The following is a 16,656-nucleotide window of genomic DNA, read 5'->3' on the forward strand; positions in this document are numbered from 1 at the left end:
GGGCAGGACTCCTCGCGTGGGGCAGCCTGGGGAGTAAGTCTGGATAGGCTGCCGCTGTGTGAGCGAGTCACTGGACACTGAGCCGTGCTCGGCGCAAGGCGCAGTCATTGCATCGTGGGGCGAGAGATATCGTGAAATGGGTCGGCGTGCTGGGTGGTGAGATTGCAAGTGCAGTCGTCCGTCATTGTTTGCTCGCAGGCATGTCCTGGACGCCGATCATCGACGCCCCCGCTGCCCCGTCCCGTCTGGAGACTGAAGGTACCATTATGTATGTACGGGTTCGGTGCGACGTCGAGAGTGGGTGCAACCTGGGACAGAGGATAGCAACATACAAGCTTCAATGCCTGGTGAATGGCCAGCCAGCGTCCTGTTCTTTCCTCGGCGTCAGTCTGCAAATCTGCAAGAAGGAGTGAACCATGGCGTTGCTTATGGTGGCGTGCCTGCCTGCCCAGCCTACACCCTCCACCGTCCACCACAGATGCAACCTCTACTCGCACAACCTTTACCACCACGATGGTGACAGTGACGCGCAGCAGCCAGCCAGCCACTCAGAGTGTGGGCCACGTCGTCGACCGTGGCCCAGCTCGTGCCGCCTCTAGTGTCGTCACTTGCCCTGGCCTGCTGCCTCGCCTCAGGCTATGCGCTGTCGACATCAGATGCCCAACGGCCCACCCGCTGATCATGTTCACGCCCCAAGCCAAGAGTCAAGAAGACCCTGGCTGCTGGTCCTCCCGCGCTGCTGGTCCTTGTCCGGCTTCCAGATTCGGGCTGGCCCACCAATCTGACCACTTCCCAGGGTCTCGCAGCTTCCACTGCCCACTTACAGTAGACAGTAGACGGCCAGCGAGGTGCTGCTCCTCTCCCTAAACTCCCCGGCCTCGCCCTGGTGAAATCGTCCAACGATCTGCTGCTCCCCTTCTGCAGGTCTTGACTTCTGAAACCAGCGACAGTCCATTGCCATCCGCACTTGCACCAAGCGAGCCTGTGCAGGGCCATCCTGGCCTGGTGGGTTCCTGTCGAACGGCTAAGCATCCGATAAGTCCCTTCGACTAAGTTGCCTTTTAGGCATACATTGGGCTTTCTTTCTGTGCAGGTACTTGTGAGCTGCTACGGTATAGATTATACAGTCTCCTCGTCGGGAATGCTCGTCTGAGGCAGGCTTCTGCTGGACAACAGCCGTCATGTCAATCAGACAAGAGACATCCAGGCCATACCATATCACGACACAGCCGCCAACTCACCACATGGACTCCGAGGGTCCCCTTGCTACAGGTCCCCCAGCAGCAGAATCACATCGTCGCAAGCCTTCAGGAGCTTCCTTTCCACAGCCGCCCTCGTTGCAATTCAGCTCTCTGCCATCGCAGCGCTCCGATTCAGATTCCTCGGGGCTCCAACTCAGCTCTGGTCCGTCGAGTCCGTCACTCGCGCGAGTCCCTCCGCGTCACTCGACTTCCCAGAAAGAAGACCTTTCCCCATCCACATCATTATGTGCACGGTCTTCTGTCGAGACCTACTCATCGTTGGCTTCGGTACAAGATCTCGCGGATTCTGATTCTCAGGACGCGCTTGATTTTGAAGATGTAGACATACCCGAGCTCCCCCCATATCACCACGACATAGAAGAGTTCAATGTTCGCCCTTCGTCGCCAAATGAATTCGCTGCGCTGTTCCCCTCTCTGGACCGGTTCTCGATTCGGCATGACGACTTCACCTCTGATGGCAACATGAACCTCCGCGTTGAGACAAAAATCACAGGCCGTCACAACGAGACAATTCAGCTCTTCCATCTCCGCATGTACGACTTGAACAAGAGAGATTTCTCGCTGCGGCGGTATTGTCGCAGCTCGGGACGTGAAGTATGCAATTCTAAACGGAGATACCTCGACACAACAAACACAAGCCGGCCAACACTACAGCGATCAATGTCCAATGCTTTCTCAAGTCTTGCAGGCCGCCCTAGAGCTAGGCGACAGTCCACAGCCGCTTCCATTCGCTCAACCAAATCAACGAAGAGCCGACCTGGGACTGGCTACTCTACCTCGGGCAGTCTTGGGAGTGGATTTGTTGACGTCTTCGATGAAGATTTGAGTGTGGAGAAAAAGCCAAATGCTCGCATGCAGCCCACAAACACAATCAAGCTCGAATTTTCCAACTACGCCCGCGTCGATCTTGAGCGAGTTGGCTCCCGAACCTCTAGCAAATGGCAATACGAGTGGTGGGGTGTTAAATATGCCTGGAAACGAGTCGTAGACAAGCACACCAACGCTGTATCATTCCATCTGGTTCGAAACGGCAACAAGGCCGCGCCCATTGCACACATAGTTGCAGAGACTCGTGCTCCGAATCAAGTCATGGTGGATGAGTATGCTGGTGGCTGGGTCCCTCCTTGCCACATGTGGATCAGTGACCCAAGCATTGTCGATGCAGCAACTGATGTAGCAGAGTGAGTCCCAATCCACACAATCAGAAGGGTCAATATTGGTGTGCTGACCTTTATAGTGTCATTGTATCGACGGGTCTGCTCGCACTAGTCGATGATTGTATTAGAAATCGCTGGCAGAGCAAGAAGCCTAGTCACTTCGATCTGCCGCACGCTGGCAATACTCGCTCCTTTGTACAAAATCTCTTTAGTCGCCGTCCTTCAGAGACTCCCCCGAGTCCGTTGCGTTTCCAGCGCGCAACTGCGGCGCCGTAAATATTGCACAGCCGCCCCTTATCCGACAGAAGACGCCACAACAAGCGTCGACCCAGCTTTGTGATTTTTGGTATCGATGACTTTTCGTTTTTCCTTTTGCGCACATTGTTGTATTTCTTCAAGTCTCTGTGTGGATCTTTCTCGCTGTTCATTGTTGATCTTAGCCGCCTGTCCCTGCCGCAGTCCTTCATCATAGACCTCTCTAACGTAATCTCGCATGATACGGGATTGGTCCTTTTGGAAGTCAATGTTATGAGCTTGCCACAACTCTACATTTCAGGCCTAGCTCGCTCTTTACGCGGCGTAATTGTATGACATTAGCCCTAACCAATTAGACAAGCATTTTTTTCAATAATAAACTTGCTGTAAGAACTGCGCCGAACATTGCCCAAGATTTTGGCTATTGTGCCTGTTCAATCTGAATCGACAGCCAGGATTCAAAATTAGCTTGTCTCGTACAGGAGGGCAATTTTGCGATTAGAACCATCCTGGCTCAATGCCCAAATATATGAATACACTTGGAAGCACCATAAGGTTCACAATCACCATATAAATCAAGCGCTTAAAGGTAGGCAATGTCACAGGCCACATATTGCCAAGAGCCATGAGCTCTTCCTCGGCCCTCAAAATAGAATGGGCTTGCTAAGTTTTGTGTAACCATGCTTCTAAAGACTACTGATCTACTGTGTCTCTCTTGGCCCAGTCTAATCCCCTCGGGAAGAAGGATAACAAAAGGACAATGAAGAGTATTTTACAATCTCTTCAAAGGAAGGGCGGGGAGGTGTTTGTTCACAGACTGCCATCATTGCGGCGGTGAGATAGCTCACTCGCAACAGCCTAGCTGACGTGCTTGCCGCATTTTGCTTTCTCACTCACAGGTCCTCCTCGTCGTATGTCGCCGTTGAGGTCTTGAACCACACACCAAAGTCTAGCTTCATGAGCAGTCGGTCGATCCCGCCGATGCGCTTTGGTCGGTACTGCGTGTCGTCGTAGATCATCATGCCTTCGTCATTATTGTTGTCGTTATCAACCGCGGAAATACCACCACTACCACTCCCACCACCAGGCTGGCCGTGTGACCTCTCATGAGGGCCATCCAGAGTATCTTTCTCGTTATCATGGCTATCCTCACGGTCGCCCTCCATCTCGGCGAGGAACGACGAGTCCATGCTCAAGCTCCGCAGCGCAGCGATGGCCTCCTGCACGCCAGGCTTTATCTTGCGCTCCACGTCGCGCAGCGAGCTGCGCACGTCGCGCTCCTCGGCGGCGAGGTTGGAGAACGCGTCCACCACGCCCTCGTCCTCTTCGAGGTCCATGGACGCCCAGATGCCGTGGAGGCGGTGGATCAGAGCGACGAGGTGATCCAGGTGAACCAGCAGGTCGTAGAGCGGGGCTGTAAATGACGAGCGGGTGAGCAGGAGTCGTCGTGTCAGCATCTTGAGATACCGCCGGTGAGCGATCGCGAGGGATTGAGGGTCGTGATGTGTTGACTGGGGTGGCGCCACACTCTCTTTGGCTGTACCCGAGGCACTATCCAATGGTGGTGCCAGATCTCGACTCGTCTCTGTCACGTTGGCCGTGGTGCCGAGCGACATCCCGTGCCTACTGCCACGCAGCGTCTGTTGCGAGTCCTCGCCCGCCAGCCATTGGCGGAAGTCTTCCCAGAGACCCTCAACGACTTCGACTTGCAAATAAGCTTCCGTCTCGGCAAGGAAGAAGATGGCAGAGCTGCAGGTCGTCCATGGGCTACGCATAGTCGCGGAACGGGCAGCCCATCGGTTTCGGAGCGTCCTCGTATGAGCGGCGCCGCTCCTTGTGCAGCAGTGAGGCGCTCGAGGGGGTGCTGGATGTTGACGTCGGAGAGAGGTGATCTTCCACAGATCGGTGAGGCGTAGATGTGCTCGCCGCACAGACAGGAGATATGAGTTGATCATTGTATAGACCTGAAGGTCAGATTCGGAAAGAAATAGGTCGAGTGGTTCGGGGATGGCCATGGTGAGCACAGCCGGTACGGAGAAAAGCAGGTTGCTGAATGGCGTCTGCACGAGGGTATCACAAATGTGACTGCCGGCGTCCGAGCTACTCTTCTTCTTCGCAGACGCCTTGGACTTTGACATCGTAAGACGCAGAAGATCCCGGGCGAGCTCCAGGCCCTCGTCCTCTTCGGCGTGCTCTCCTTGCATGTTGCCGACAAAGGCCATTGTCCTGGCAAGCGTGGCGCTCACTTCACCCTCTTTCACAACAACGGTGTTAAGGCCGTCACGTTTCTCGTAGGCCAAGCCATCTGTCCGCTTCCATCTGCTCCGCACCTTCTCATCGGCTTGCTGAGTCAGGGCCATGGCAAACTCGCCGCGGCCGAGCAAAAAGAAGCCGCGGAGTAGATGCAGTAGCTCAAACACTTTCGACATTGGTAATAACTTCTGCAACGTTGTCCTCGACAATGTCATGCGGATTGAGGTCACTGCTCGAGCCAGCGTGACGCTCTTCAGTGGGAAAGACAAGCTAGTGAGCTGCTGGATTTCATGTGAGAGGTTGTCGAAACGCAGACCGCCCCAATCTGAAGCCCTCCTTGAGCGCAGGCGATCGATCGAGGCACCAACAAATAAGACTGATCTTGCCGTCTGCGGCGTGACGAATGCGGGCACCAGAGAGGCGTTGATGCTGTAGCCCTAAGCCGCTACTTGTCAATGCTGACAACCTCAGAGCGGTAGGAAAGGTCGCCCATGTGTGATGCTCTACTCACCTGCTCATCTTCGTCATTCCTGACCACGAAAAAGTCATGCTGCCCAGAAGACGGGACACGCCCGTAGAGAATCCATGCTGAGAGCTGTCGCAGCCACGCTGCTTCCGCAACCTGAACGAGACTCAGAGTAGTCTCCTCGATATCGGGGTATCCCGTCTGCAGCTCAGACCTCAGGTGGTCCAGGAGAGTGGCAGCATGGCACGTCTGCCCATCACGCTCCCGGATCATGAACCCAGTCAACTCCCATAACCACTGGAGCCTCCGTGTCCAACCAACAAACTCGCCGACAATCGCTGTCAGGGGCACAATATTATAGGCACCCACAAGCGCGGGATCCTGCCTGAGGATCTTGTCCTCCACATTGAGGATGTCACGCTGCAGGGCTGCGAGGTGTATGGTGCTGATGCCCGTCGACACGGCGCGACAGACGACCGACTTGTGCGCGGCACTGATCTGCGCGGTGCGACTCGCGAGCCGGTGGTGCAGACTGCTCAGGTGCTCAGCCGTCTGGAGGAGCTGCCGCTCCGGCGGCGTCAGTACGGCGGCGGCGAGGCTGCTGTCATTATCTGGACCGGCCTTGGCCTCAGCGCTGTTGCGGAGCAGGGGCGACTGGTGGCCCGACAGCGCGAGCAGGATTTCGTGGAGCATTTCTTGTGGCCGCAACTGTGTTCACAGTCAGTCTAGAACACGAGCGACACGCCGTCCGGGGCTTGTGAATAGCTCTGTCACAATGACATCTCCCCAATACCCAACATACCCATGCAGGACGGCTGATGGCTTCTTCGACTCAAAGGTGTCTGCTATGTCCTGGAACAGTAGTATGATGGACCCCAGGCACTCGTAGCGACACATGGACGCAGCGTGACAAAGGCGTCCCCAGGGTAGTCGAGATGGCAGATATGGAAGAGCCCCGGCGATCTCAAGCAAGGATACCGAGTTGCCCAACTGGTTGCAGGATGTTAGTCCAAGGGTGTGGGTCGCAGCGGGTTTGATTGTACTCTGATGGCAGGAGTGCGAGAGTCGAGAACATGAAATATGATGGATGTTGTTGGTGGTCCGACACACTCAATTTGTCGCCCGGTAGGGCCCGACTTCTCACTTCTCTCGACCGCGCATTGATCTACATTTGCCTCCTGCTAGTCTACGGTGATGGGACACGCTGGCTGCCACTGCCGCAATCTTGTTATGCGACACAAACGTGTTCCGCATGGGCACGGACGAGCACTCGCGTCTTCACGCGTCACGTGGGGTAGCTGGGCAGTAATTAGTGGTATGTGGGGCGCCCGTTGTAACTAGCGTGGCTCAGGCACTTCAAGAAGTAGGAGACCTTCCAGACTTCATCCTCATCACGGGTGACTGATCCGAAACGGCCGGTTCCGAGACGCTGTTTCTTGGGATCTCGTTCTGTTGCGGCACTTTCAGTGAAATTTCACTTGTCTATCGCTCGACGGACTAAAGCAATCTATATATCGTCACAGTATGTTCCATATCCTCCATACATACACCAACCGGATCCTTCCCGAAAAAGTGGTCAACCTCATCAATACGAGTTCTTCTCTCCGGTCAGGCTGGCCGTCTTGCTGTCTTCAAGCAAAAGCGGTGATTGGCCGCTTGATCCCGCGTTGGAGATTTGCCGAGTGATATCATCGCCAACGACAATCTCACCTCCACCCTTGACCTTCCCGACTACCATGCCCTTGCCCACAGCCTTGATGATCGCTCTTCTCGAGACGCCGGTGACGTCAATATAGACCAGACCGACATTCTTGACGCTGCCTCCGAGATGTTTAGACATTTCGCCGGCCTCGTCGCCCCACCTGTGCGTCACCATTGTCGTGGCATTCGTCGTTGCCGAGGTCATAAGGTTCCGCGCAGCCTGGTCGATGCCATCGGCGACCGTCGAGAATGCCATCATGCTCTTGTTCAGCAGGCTGGGCTTGAACGAGTCGAGTGGTTTGCCATCGGGCCCATACCCGCGGCGGGCATTTGGGTCTTTTCCTTTGCCGCGTCCAGACAGATGGGCGCCCAGATTCTGTGCCACTTTGGTGACCTGTCCCACAGTCTTGGCCGACACGCCAGCAACATCGCCCGAAAACTTGCCTATGCGACGCACTCGTTCATGTGTGGTAGGCTGAAAGGTCATGGCCGTCTCCAATGGCTTCGTGTTTCGAATGAAGGCATCCGAACCAGAGGCCATGGCTGTAGAGGCTATATTCGTGGTCGTCATAATCAGGCGGGAGACTGCCGTGGCCTTAGTGACCAAGGTCGACTTCTTGTACGCAGGGTGGAGTTCTTCTTCAAGTGTCTCCTGCGAGGCTGGCACGATAGCAAGCTTCTTGGCCTCCCCATCTGCCGGCATAGTGATCTCGACCGGTGCTTGAATGTGGCCTGGTCAGCGAGAGGGTCATATCACGCGAGCAAAGAGCTTCATACCTTTGGAGCCGGGCTCGACCTTTGCGTCCAGGATTTCGTAGCCCTCTCCCAGCTCTCCAATGACGCTTCCATCCTCCTCGTCAATGAGCACGATTCTGCCTCCCTGGTGGCTACTCCGGCTGCCCTGGACGTATGCCTCGCCGGGCTCGTACTGGCCGGGGTCGTATGCTGGCAGTTGGTCCTCGTAGGCCATCTTGGACTTGCTGGAGGACGATGTGGAAGGCTGTCCGAAACTGTCCTCGGCCGCCTCCTTTGCCTTTGCGGTCTTTGGCGGTGCGGCTCTCTCTAGGAACGCAGTGCATTGTGCCAGGATGGTTTCAAAGGTATCCACATCCTCTTGGAGGCCCTTGCGACTCCCCACCTGTGGGAACTCGAGCCGCGTGAAGGCACCACTGTCGCGCCCTAGGTCCCATCGCGGAATGAGATAGCTACAGGGGGGCTGGTGATAGATCTGTGTCGTGGCGGGCAGAGGCAGATCGAGCTCCGGAGGCAGGTGCAGGTGCAGGTAGAAGTCCTCCTCGGCGTCCCTCTGGCTGGCATCGAGAGAGGACGGGTCGGCGAAGGGCGAAGAGGTGGGCACCATCAATAGGGACAGCGTCTGAGGGCCTGCTGGCGTGAGAGATTCCTCCTTGCCATAGGCGAGATGATAGGCCGATACGCCGCGAATGGCGTAGAGCAGCTTGGGATCCTGCCCGTTTGCGATGATGCCTTGTCAGTCTCGCTTGCGCGGCAGGCTGCATGGGGTCCCGCGCGTGCGGCTGCGGGCGCTGACTTACATTGTGTCCGGCGGCCATGACTGCTTGGGTATCGGCCTCGTCGTTGTTCTCGCAAGCGGATGGACTATGCCAATGCGGAGGACGATGGAAGATCCTTGATGTCGGGTGGCTAGTAGGGGCCGACTTGCCAAAAGCCCCTCGTTTTGTCGTCTCGACGGGGACAGGTGCTTGGTGTTGGGTGGTGGTGAGGGGTATTGCCTCCGCCACGAACAACTGGGCCTGAGAATGTGTAGTGTGCGCGCAAGGAGGATCGGGATCCTCGGGCAAGGAATCGGTGGTTACGGCGTTTGCGTTTGCAGCAATCAATCCCTGGTGACAATGTTTGTTTTGGGGCCGGCAACTCCTTGAATAGACGTGACGCCCATTGTTCTTGTAAGCGCGCGGGATGGCATTGCAAGCGCTGTGAGAGGCCTCTCGAGCAACGTCACTCGACACCCAGCTCTGATCGCCACCAGGGCTCGGCGCTACCCACCTAGCAAGGCCAACCACAGTCATGCGAGTTGAAATCACCCGGCATAGCCCCTCTGGCTCCAGAAGTGACAGTCACGACGAAACACCCCACGAATATGCCTGGGCAGCAAGTCGTAAGTCTGCGAGCCGACCCGGCCAGGTATACCCGCAAGCAAGCCAACCTTCCCATCCTGTGCCGGTCCTTGAGTATTGGTGCTTCCGGTGTGGCAGGACCTTCGTGTTGGCTCCATACCATGGTTGGTTCAAGGTACCGGTACCCTGTTGGGTCGGGTGGACCATGAGCGCTAGCGGGCAGAGGAGCTGCAACTCTAAATGTTGGCCAAGCCGCTGATTATTGTGACTGTCGGCTGTCTTGCTCGGGCTCTGGCTCTGGTTAGCCGACCAATCGCATCCCCCCGAGGTTTGTTCCGTGTCCTGGTCGAGGCTTGTATGGCAAGCTACAGCGCCAAGTCTTCGTTGATGCCTCGTGCCAGCCCATGTTGAACCAAACGTAGGCATCAACACACACGGGATGCCGTAGTTGTGAAGCTGGCGACACGAAACAGGTGTCCCCCAGCAGGGCGCAGAACATCAGCTGTGGTCCTTGCGAGCATAATCTTGAGAGGTATCGTCCCCCAGTGATGATGTGAGCGATGGCTCTTTTCGGATTGCGGGCGACTAACCACTTGCTGCAGGTCTGGAACAGGCGGCATCAACAACCCCACTGCGGGATATTGAGCTCTGCAAGTGACATGCCTCTCTCTTCATGATGGCTGCGAGCAAGACGCTGCCGAGACATGCTGGGCCGCCATGACTCCCGCGTCCCAATGCTGCCTGCCAGGCATCCTCCCCATCATATTTCTGTCACAAATCGTGAGGCGGCACGGCGCGGAAGCATTGCCGGAAATCACATCATGGGCATTGTTGGTATTGTACCCCAGCGGCAATTCCCCCGCACTTACCACACCGGAAGCTGCGCTTGGGCTGGCCGACTTTTGCCCCGGCGTGCATTCAGTTTCTAACCAGTCTGTCGGCGCGTGGCGTGGAAGATGTGGATGAAAGGGAACTTTCGTTCTGGCTTTTCTTAAGATCAAATGGATTCAGATGGGCTGTTGCGGTAGGTATATACCCTTTAACTACGAAGCGACACCCATGCGACTCGAAATCAGCACATCCTCTCGAATTGGCTGGGCTGGAGTTCATGATGCTAGGGCCGTTCTCCTCCGCAACTCACATGCTGCATCAAGATCTCTGCTGCCTTGATCCACTCCATCACTGGACGACTGCGCTGCCAATGTCCAAATCTGTCTAGACGTGTGCCATGAAAAGTTGATGGGCAACAACGTTTGCACGTCCTTGTTTCCGTAAGGCTGGCTGGTCTTGAAGCGACGGGCTTGGCTGACACAAGGCAAGTAGCGAGACGCAAAAGCATCTTTGCCAACAGAGTACGCCCCGACACTCGAAATGAGTCTGTGAGATCCTGTCATGCACGTCGCTCTTGCCAGATCCGCGCCCCTTGCCAGATGCTGCAAGCCATGTTTGTTGGTTCCTTGGATGACGGACAGGGGCCTTGTGGCAGCCAATGTGGGCAGAGCCAACTAACAGCTCATCGATCGAGGCCAAATCCAGAATGAAATGCATGTTGGGGCGGTGGGCTTCAAGGAGAATAGGGACGATAATGACTGTATCATATAGAAGGTTGTCTTGCGGCACAACCAGAATTGACTCAGCCGGGCGTCTCGTTAGCCATCGGATTGGATACAATTCTACCATAGTACATGTGCAGACGACAACTGTGGATAGCTTAGTGGTGCCGTCGGGTGTCGGCTGTTGTGGATAAGAAAGTGCCTGTAACGTGGCTCTGGAATTTATGAAAGGTCCAGCGGATAGGGAGGGGCTCGGGATACCCGGGGGTCGGTCAGACGTGGTGTGCTCCGTGCTGCTGGGAGCTCACGAGAGAGAGCGCGAGAGACATCATTCCAAACAGCCAGTGTCAATGTGCTTGGGGAGACCCGGCCAGGCGACTGAATGGGGGATCGAATTCCCCGACTTGGATGTGCCGATCTTGTGATGCCTGGCAATCCCAGGACAGGCTAGTGCGACGGCGCCGGACTTTGCTCCGAGGATGCAGACACTAGGATGGAGGGTCGAGAGGGGTGTCTCGAGTCTCCAAGTCTCGTGCTCATGGACCACCACACAAAGTCCTGGGCTCCATCCTTGGGTGGGGACCCAGAACGGAAAACCGCACCAGAGGCAGGCCCTGTTGTCAAGACAAGGGTACACCGACCTGCCGCAGGGTAAGAAAAGACAAGTAGAACGGCCTGGTATTACGGAGGGTTCCGTATGGAGCACAGCTGTCGGGATCGGGCCGGGATGAGAAATCAGTCGATGCGGTGACCAAGGTTTGCAGGGGACCTTTTGGTAAGACGCCTGGGTGCTTGCAGGTTCAGGAGGTGTATCGTTTGCCAACAACAGGCCAAACAAAGGTGCCGTTGGCTGGCGTTTGTGAGCCCACAGTCACACTGGATGACCGCAAATGCGCTGTCAAGGCAGGACTCTTGTCCGGTTGCCTCGCTGTGCGGCATGATCGGCCAGAGGTGGCTGTGATGTCGTGAAACCGAACTTTGTACTGTCCTTCGGGAGCTGCGGTACGCGCGGACCGCCGCCGGAGCACTGGATCATATATTGCACACCTTCAAGTGGTACATCGGCGTGGTTCGCAATGGATTGGCGTGGTTCTGTTACCGGGAATTGTGCTTGGCAGAGAAAAACAGCCTGTTAGAGGTCCTGTTGGAGGTCCCTCAGCACCGGCAATTGCCGCATAACCTGTGCCTTTAGATGAGACCAATTCCTCTCACATGCTGGCGCATCCCTCGAGGTACTCGTTGTGATCTGCCCCAGGGAGGGAGGACGCCCCGGCCGAAGTGTACGCTACACAAAGTCCCGCAGAGTCAAGTTTGGCAGCTGGCTGAATCTTCAGCGATCCCCAGGCGCACTGGTCATGCTCTGGTCGGCAATGGGGAGGGGGTTGGGCTGTTGTGGTGCGCAGCTTGCTAAGTTAGAGTCTGGTACTTGAGTACCTGGGGTCACACCTGGCTGTGGTCTGACTCTTACAAGCCGGACAGCCACGCCCGATCCTTGCTGGACCCGGGCCGAGCTGAGGAACGGCAAGAGTGGGAGTAAGGGTGCCGGCACTGGGCAAGGCAAAGATGTTAATTAGTTACGACTTGCCTCCTGGGGCAATGATATGTTGGTTGGTCCCGTCGGCACGAGCACAGTCCAGCTCCGGTACGGCTGCAGGTCGCGAGGAGGCCTGTCTCGCCTGCCTGGACGAGTCAAAAGGAGGCAATGTTCGTAGACAGGATCAATGGATTGCCTGGTGCTGTCGCCGGCGCTCGTAGCCCTGGGAGAGCGGGTGAGCTGTCGAGGGCCATTCACAGAAGATTCAGGGCCGGGGTCCCCCTCGAGGCTGCTGGGGCAGGTGCCCGGGCCTTGCGCTTACGGTTGAGCACCGGGCCGGGGTGTGTCTCTAGCACGCACTGCATGCATACGCAAGGCAGGAGTTCGAGCCGCTCCCCTCCCGATCCTCGCAAAGCCAAATCGAACCCGCCACGGACTTGCTCCCGTGCCTGCTGGTGCGCGTGTCCATGCCCAGCCGGCGCTTCACAACCATTTCGTCTCGTCGCTGGTCCTTGCGGCTGCGGCCTGGCTCACCTCCATGTGCTGCGGGCCGCTTCCTCCTCGCAAAGTTGTCTTCTCAAACCGCCTGGCACCCCTGCCGCACCTGCCGCCTCTTTCGTTCTACTGCCCCCACCGAAACAGCATCTCCTCCGTCTTTCTCTTCCTCCTCTAAACTGCTTCCAAGTGTAACCTCATATCGTCACTCCAGAATTGGCTCAGCCGATCAGATCCATCCTGCTTGCCACCACGTCAGGCTCGAACCCGTCTCCACTGTGAAACCACTGGTCAGGATTTCCGCGGCAACATCCGCCTTCTCTGTCTCGCTTAGACGATCACTCGTTCGGAATAGCCCATAGCCTGCTTTAAACCTCGACAGCCGCCGGCCCCGTTTCACCACGCTCTTTCGACGCTACCCGCTTCGCTGATTACGTCCGCAATCCGGAGATACTAATCTCCAGGACCAGCTCGCCTTCCTGCTCAGCCCACCACACAAAGCCTGTGATCGCAGGCTCAACCGGCACGATTAGTACCCCAATCCGAATCCAGTCCATCCTTTCGCCTCAGGACGTCACAGACTCCAACGACCGGCCATCCTTGGCCCACTATCAGCTCGCGCAGAAGAGACATCTCGGTGACGGATCAACCCTTTCACATGCACCCCTAATCCCCCCCAGCCCGCCTGTGGCTTACGACAAGCTCCCGATAGGCGTGGCACATTCGCAAGCTTCCAATTACGGGGTGGGAGGCGGGGTGTATGGTCACGATGACCGAAGACCGGTTATCGTCGGTGCGTTCGATGGCAAGAAACCGACCAAGATGCGTCCGCCTATGCGCTCGAGCATAGCGTGCCTCCGATGTCGCAAATCCAAGATCAAGTGCGAGAACAACGGTGGCTCGAGTCCGTGTGATGGCTGCATCAAGACGGGAAAACAATGCATCTTTCAGCCGCCAGAAGGGAATCCTCCACCCCCGAAGCGGAACGAACCACCCGTCGTCGCGAAAACGGACCGTGAAGGAGGCTCTGACCGGAAGCGACTGAAGCGTATCGACGAGATCGCCAAGTCCGACGGCCAGAAAGGCACCACATACGCCGAGGAGGTGCTGTCTGCGCCGTTTCTCACCGAGGATGTGTGGGATCAGGTGCTCGATCTATACAAGCTGCATTTCGCACCAGAGCTGCCTTTCTTGCATTTGCCGACGATGAAGGAGAAGCTCGGTCGTAGATTCAGGTCACCTGGTCCCACCGATGTGTCTCCGGAATTCAACTTGGTACTCCTGGGTGTCCTTGCTTTGACAGCGCGGTTCCATGTAGACTTGGTCAAATACCTGGCACACATTACCAATAATCAGCCGGGAAATGTGCGGTCGCGGCCCATGCAAACACAAGTCGACCCTTCTACCGCCTCCGATTACTACGCCGAGATCCTGAGTATGGCCCTGGGCCCGATTCCCAAGACCGCCTCTGTTGAGCGGGTACAAGCTATGCTCATGCTTGGGCTTTATGAATGGGGACAGACGAGACCAAAACCAGGAGGCCTCGGCGCCTGGATGTCCATAGGTGGTGCCATTAGACTGGCTCAGTTCCTCAAGCTCGGTCTCGTGGATGAACCGACCGAGTCAGCAAACGCTCGTGCCGGCCAAGATCCTTCCCAAGAATCGCACTTGATCCTCGAACGTGAAGTTATGCGGCGCACCATGTTTGGATGTTTTGTGCTAGACCGCATGCTCGCGTGTGGAAAAGGCAGGGTCACCATGATTCAGCGTGAGGATCTCTGCATTCAGCTGCCCTGCTCGGAGGATAAGTTTGACCTTGCGATCGAGGTCAATACGGGGATGCTGCCCTCGCGTGGTTTCGAGCAGGACGAGCGTCGCGAGATCAACGACGACAGCGTGCTGAGCAGATTTATCCGTCTGGTCGACATTTGGGGTGATATCTCTCGGTATAGTTCAGATGGCGGTCGTCTGACGGAGAAGCACCCGCCCTGGGATTCGCGGACAACTTTTTACAAGCTCAACCAGCGGCTTCAGCAATTTGATGCATCTCTCCCCGGAACATTCAAATTCTCGGAATCCAACTACCGGAGACATGAGAACCATCAGGCCTCGAGTGCCTACATTCTTCTCCACGTCTTGCGGTGCATTTCTCTGATCATGTTGCATCGGGAGTACATTCCCTTCGTTCCCATACGATGTAAAGGGCCTGAAGGGCCACGCGACGAGCCGACATTTCCCAGGAAAGAGTATGAGTGGCCACAAGGCTTTTGGAACGAGAGCGCCGAGCACGTGTTCCGAGCCGCGAAGGATATTGTCGAGCTCATCGAGATATGCGAGCGCAAAAATCGCCTCCCCCAATCCACCCTTGTACTCTTTGGCATATGGACCGCCGCCTTCGTTGGGCTTTATGCGCATCATTTTCCTCAGATGGATGAGAAACAGCACATGAGGGGAGAGCAGATTCTGCGAAAGACGGATTCTTCCATCCCGATGGTTTACCAGCATGGACCTACTGCGGTTGCATACAATACCCTTGATAAGATGTCGACATGGCTGAAGATGGCGTCCACGTACGTCTCTATACTGCTCCAGATGGAAAAGTACTTTGTCGACATCAAACAAGAATTCTACAGGCACGAGGAGCAGAATCGGACAGATCTGACCGAGACAGCAAGAATAGCTACCAAGAGGGTGCGCGATGGTGGTTCGGGTGGCGGTCTGGAGGAGTATGAGCTGTTGCGGCCACAGCTCAAAGATTTCGGTGCTCTCAACCCAGCTGACTCTGACAGATCACGGGCAAGTACGACAGACCGCGCCTCGTCGATGGGGGCCGATAGCCAGGGCCCGATTTGCACACCAAAGTCTACCCCGTCCTTCACAGCCATCAACCATACGCATAGCCTTATTCTGCCCAACCCGGCAGAACCTGGGGGCGTGACGAACAGCGCGCCATCTGAGGCCCACCCAGAGGTGTGGAGATATTCGGATGGTTCTCAGGCACGCATATTACAGTCTCCAACGCATGGAGGAGAGATGCCTGGTAGCGGAACAGCAGGCCAGGTCGGACTCCACGTTAATGAGAGCATGTTCGCAGATGCCCTGACAACGGATCAGCTCCATGCGCACGAGAACCAACGCATGCACTGGGATGTCGACGCCTGGCTCTGTGGTGATCTCGGCGACCTACCGGGACATTTTTGGCCGCAGAACACCCCCAAATAAGCCGGACGTTTCGGTCGGGCCGAGATTGACCTATCTCAAGGATACCGTCATTGGGTTTGGGGGACAGCATTTACCAAGGATATCAGACCTTTCTCTCCTATTACAGGAAAGCCGCCTTCTACCAGGAAACGTGGCGCACGAGGAAGCAAGCGACGGCATGCGCGGTTATTGTTCTGGCTGAGTGATCTACTTTCTACATATTTACTTGTCATTTAGAAGGCACACACTTGCAGCGTACACGAAATGCGAAACGCGGATTGAACGACGGTTGAACATGTTCTTAGCCATGGAGAACTACCGCCAGAGGCGACAGGGAGGTCCTTCCCGGTGACTGCCGTGCCGCAGCCCCTGAACGTTGGATTTTCTTTGCCAAGCGCCATTGATTGATAATCTGGTTGGTGCCATGAGGAGCCTTTGAGACAAGCCTCGCGTCGCGATCGGGGCGTTTGCAGATGCCAGACGGTTGGGTGGAGATAGGACGAGCCTTTTGCCAGCCGGAGCAGGTAGCCGTGCAAGATTGTCTTGCTGCGCGATACACATCACAAATGAACGGACATACACATTACATTGCAACCCATTGGAATATCGCGATGCACGGTCGCGGGGGGTCATCGGACTATAGCGGCTGTCTGAACATCCGGCACTGGCAATGAGGTTTCGGG

The 16,656-nt window shown here is 56.3% G+C and overlaps 4 protein-coding genes across 4 annotated transcripts; 2 read left to right on the plus strand and 2 right to left on the minus strand.

Moving 5' to 3' along the window:
• Window positions 1–1,244: 1,244 nt before the first annotated feature.
• B0I36DRAFT_243826 (uncharacterized protein) lies at window positions 1,245–2,695 on the plus strand (the record flags this gene model as incomplete). Its single annotated transcript, XM_046150010.1, has 2 exons — window positions 1,245–2,443; window positions 2,500–2,695. The coding sequence occupies 2 exons, from the start codon at window positions 1,245–1,247 to the stop codon at window positions 2,693–2,695; spliced, it is 1,395 nt and encodes a 464-aa protein (XP_046012991.1).
• A 616-nt stretch (window positions 2,696–3,311) lies between these two features.
• On the minus strand, window positions 3,312–5,866 carry B0I36DRAFT_323667 (Spc98 family-domain-containing protein). The gene is made up of 2 exons (XM_046154004.1): window positions 5,439–5,866; window positions 3,312–5,364 (listed from the first exon to the last, which is right to left on the minus strand). The coding sequence occupies exons 1-2, from the start codon at window positions 5,664–5,666 to the stop codon at window positions 3,568–3,570; spliced, it is 2,025 nt and encodes a 674-aa protein (XP_046012992.1). The 5' UTR covers window positions 5,667–5,866; the 3' UTR covers window positions 3,312–3,567.
• A 981-nt stretch (window positions 5,867–6,847) lies between these two features.
• Window positions 6,848–9,099, minus strand: B0I36DRAFT_289343 (senescence-associated protein-domain-containing protein). The gene is made up of 3 exons (XM_046151672.1): window positions 8,648–9,099; window positions 7,872–8,559; window positions 6,848–7,814 (listed from the first exon to the last, which is right to left on the minus strand). The coding sequence occupies exons 1-3, from the start codon at window positions 8,663–8,665 to the stop codon at window positions 6,979–6,981; spliced, it is 1,542 nt and encodes a 513-aa protein (XP_046012993.1). The 5' UTR covers window positions 8,666–9,099; the 3' UTR covers window positions 6,848–6,978.
• A 4,495-nt stretch (window positions 9,100–13,594) lies between these two features.
• On the plus strand, window positions 13,595–15,994 carry B0I36DRAFT_374284 (uncharacterized protein; the record flags this gene model as incomplete). Its single annotated transcript, XM_046160261.1, is given in 3 exon segments — window positions 13,595–15,572; window positions 15,582–15,633; window positions 15,673–15,994. Coding segments are annotated over 3 exon segments (2,352 nt in total).
• Between the last annotated feature and the right edge of the window lie 662 nt (window positions 15,995–16,656).

Source organism: Microdochium trichocladiopsis (genome assembly GCF_020744255.1).
Source record: "Microdochium trichocladiopsis strain MPI-CAGE-CH-0230 chromosome Unknown B0I36scaffold_5, whole genome shotgun sequence".
Classification (NCBI taxonomy): domain Eukaryota; kingdom Fungi; phylum Ascomycota; class Sordariomycetes; order Xylariales; family Microdochiaceae; genus Microdochium; species Microdochium trichocladiopsis.

What these genes read in the sequence shown, in the direction of transcription:
- B0I36DRAFT_323667 (XM_046154004.1), bottom strand. Translation starts at nt 5,666, where the DNA reads ATGATCCGGGAGCGTGATGGGCAGACGTGCCATGCTGCCACTCTCCTG. An exon ending in GGAATGACGAAGATGAGCAG is followed by an intron (nt 5,365 to 5,438) that starts GTGAGTAGAGCA and finishes GTAGCGGCTTAG; the next exon opens with GGCTACAGCATCAACGCCTC.
- B0I36DRAFT_289343 (XM_046151672.1), bottom strand. An exon ending in GGTCGAGCCCGGCTCCAAAG is followed by an intron (nt 7,815 to 7,871) that starts GTATGAAGCTCT and finishes GCCACATTCAAG; the next exon opens with CACCGGTCGAGATCACTATG.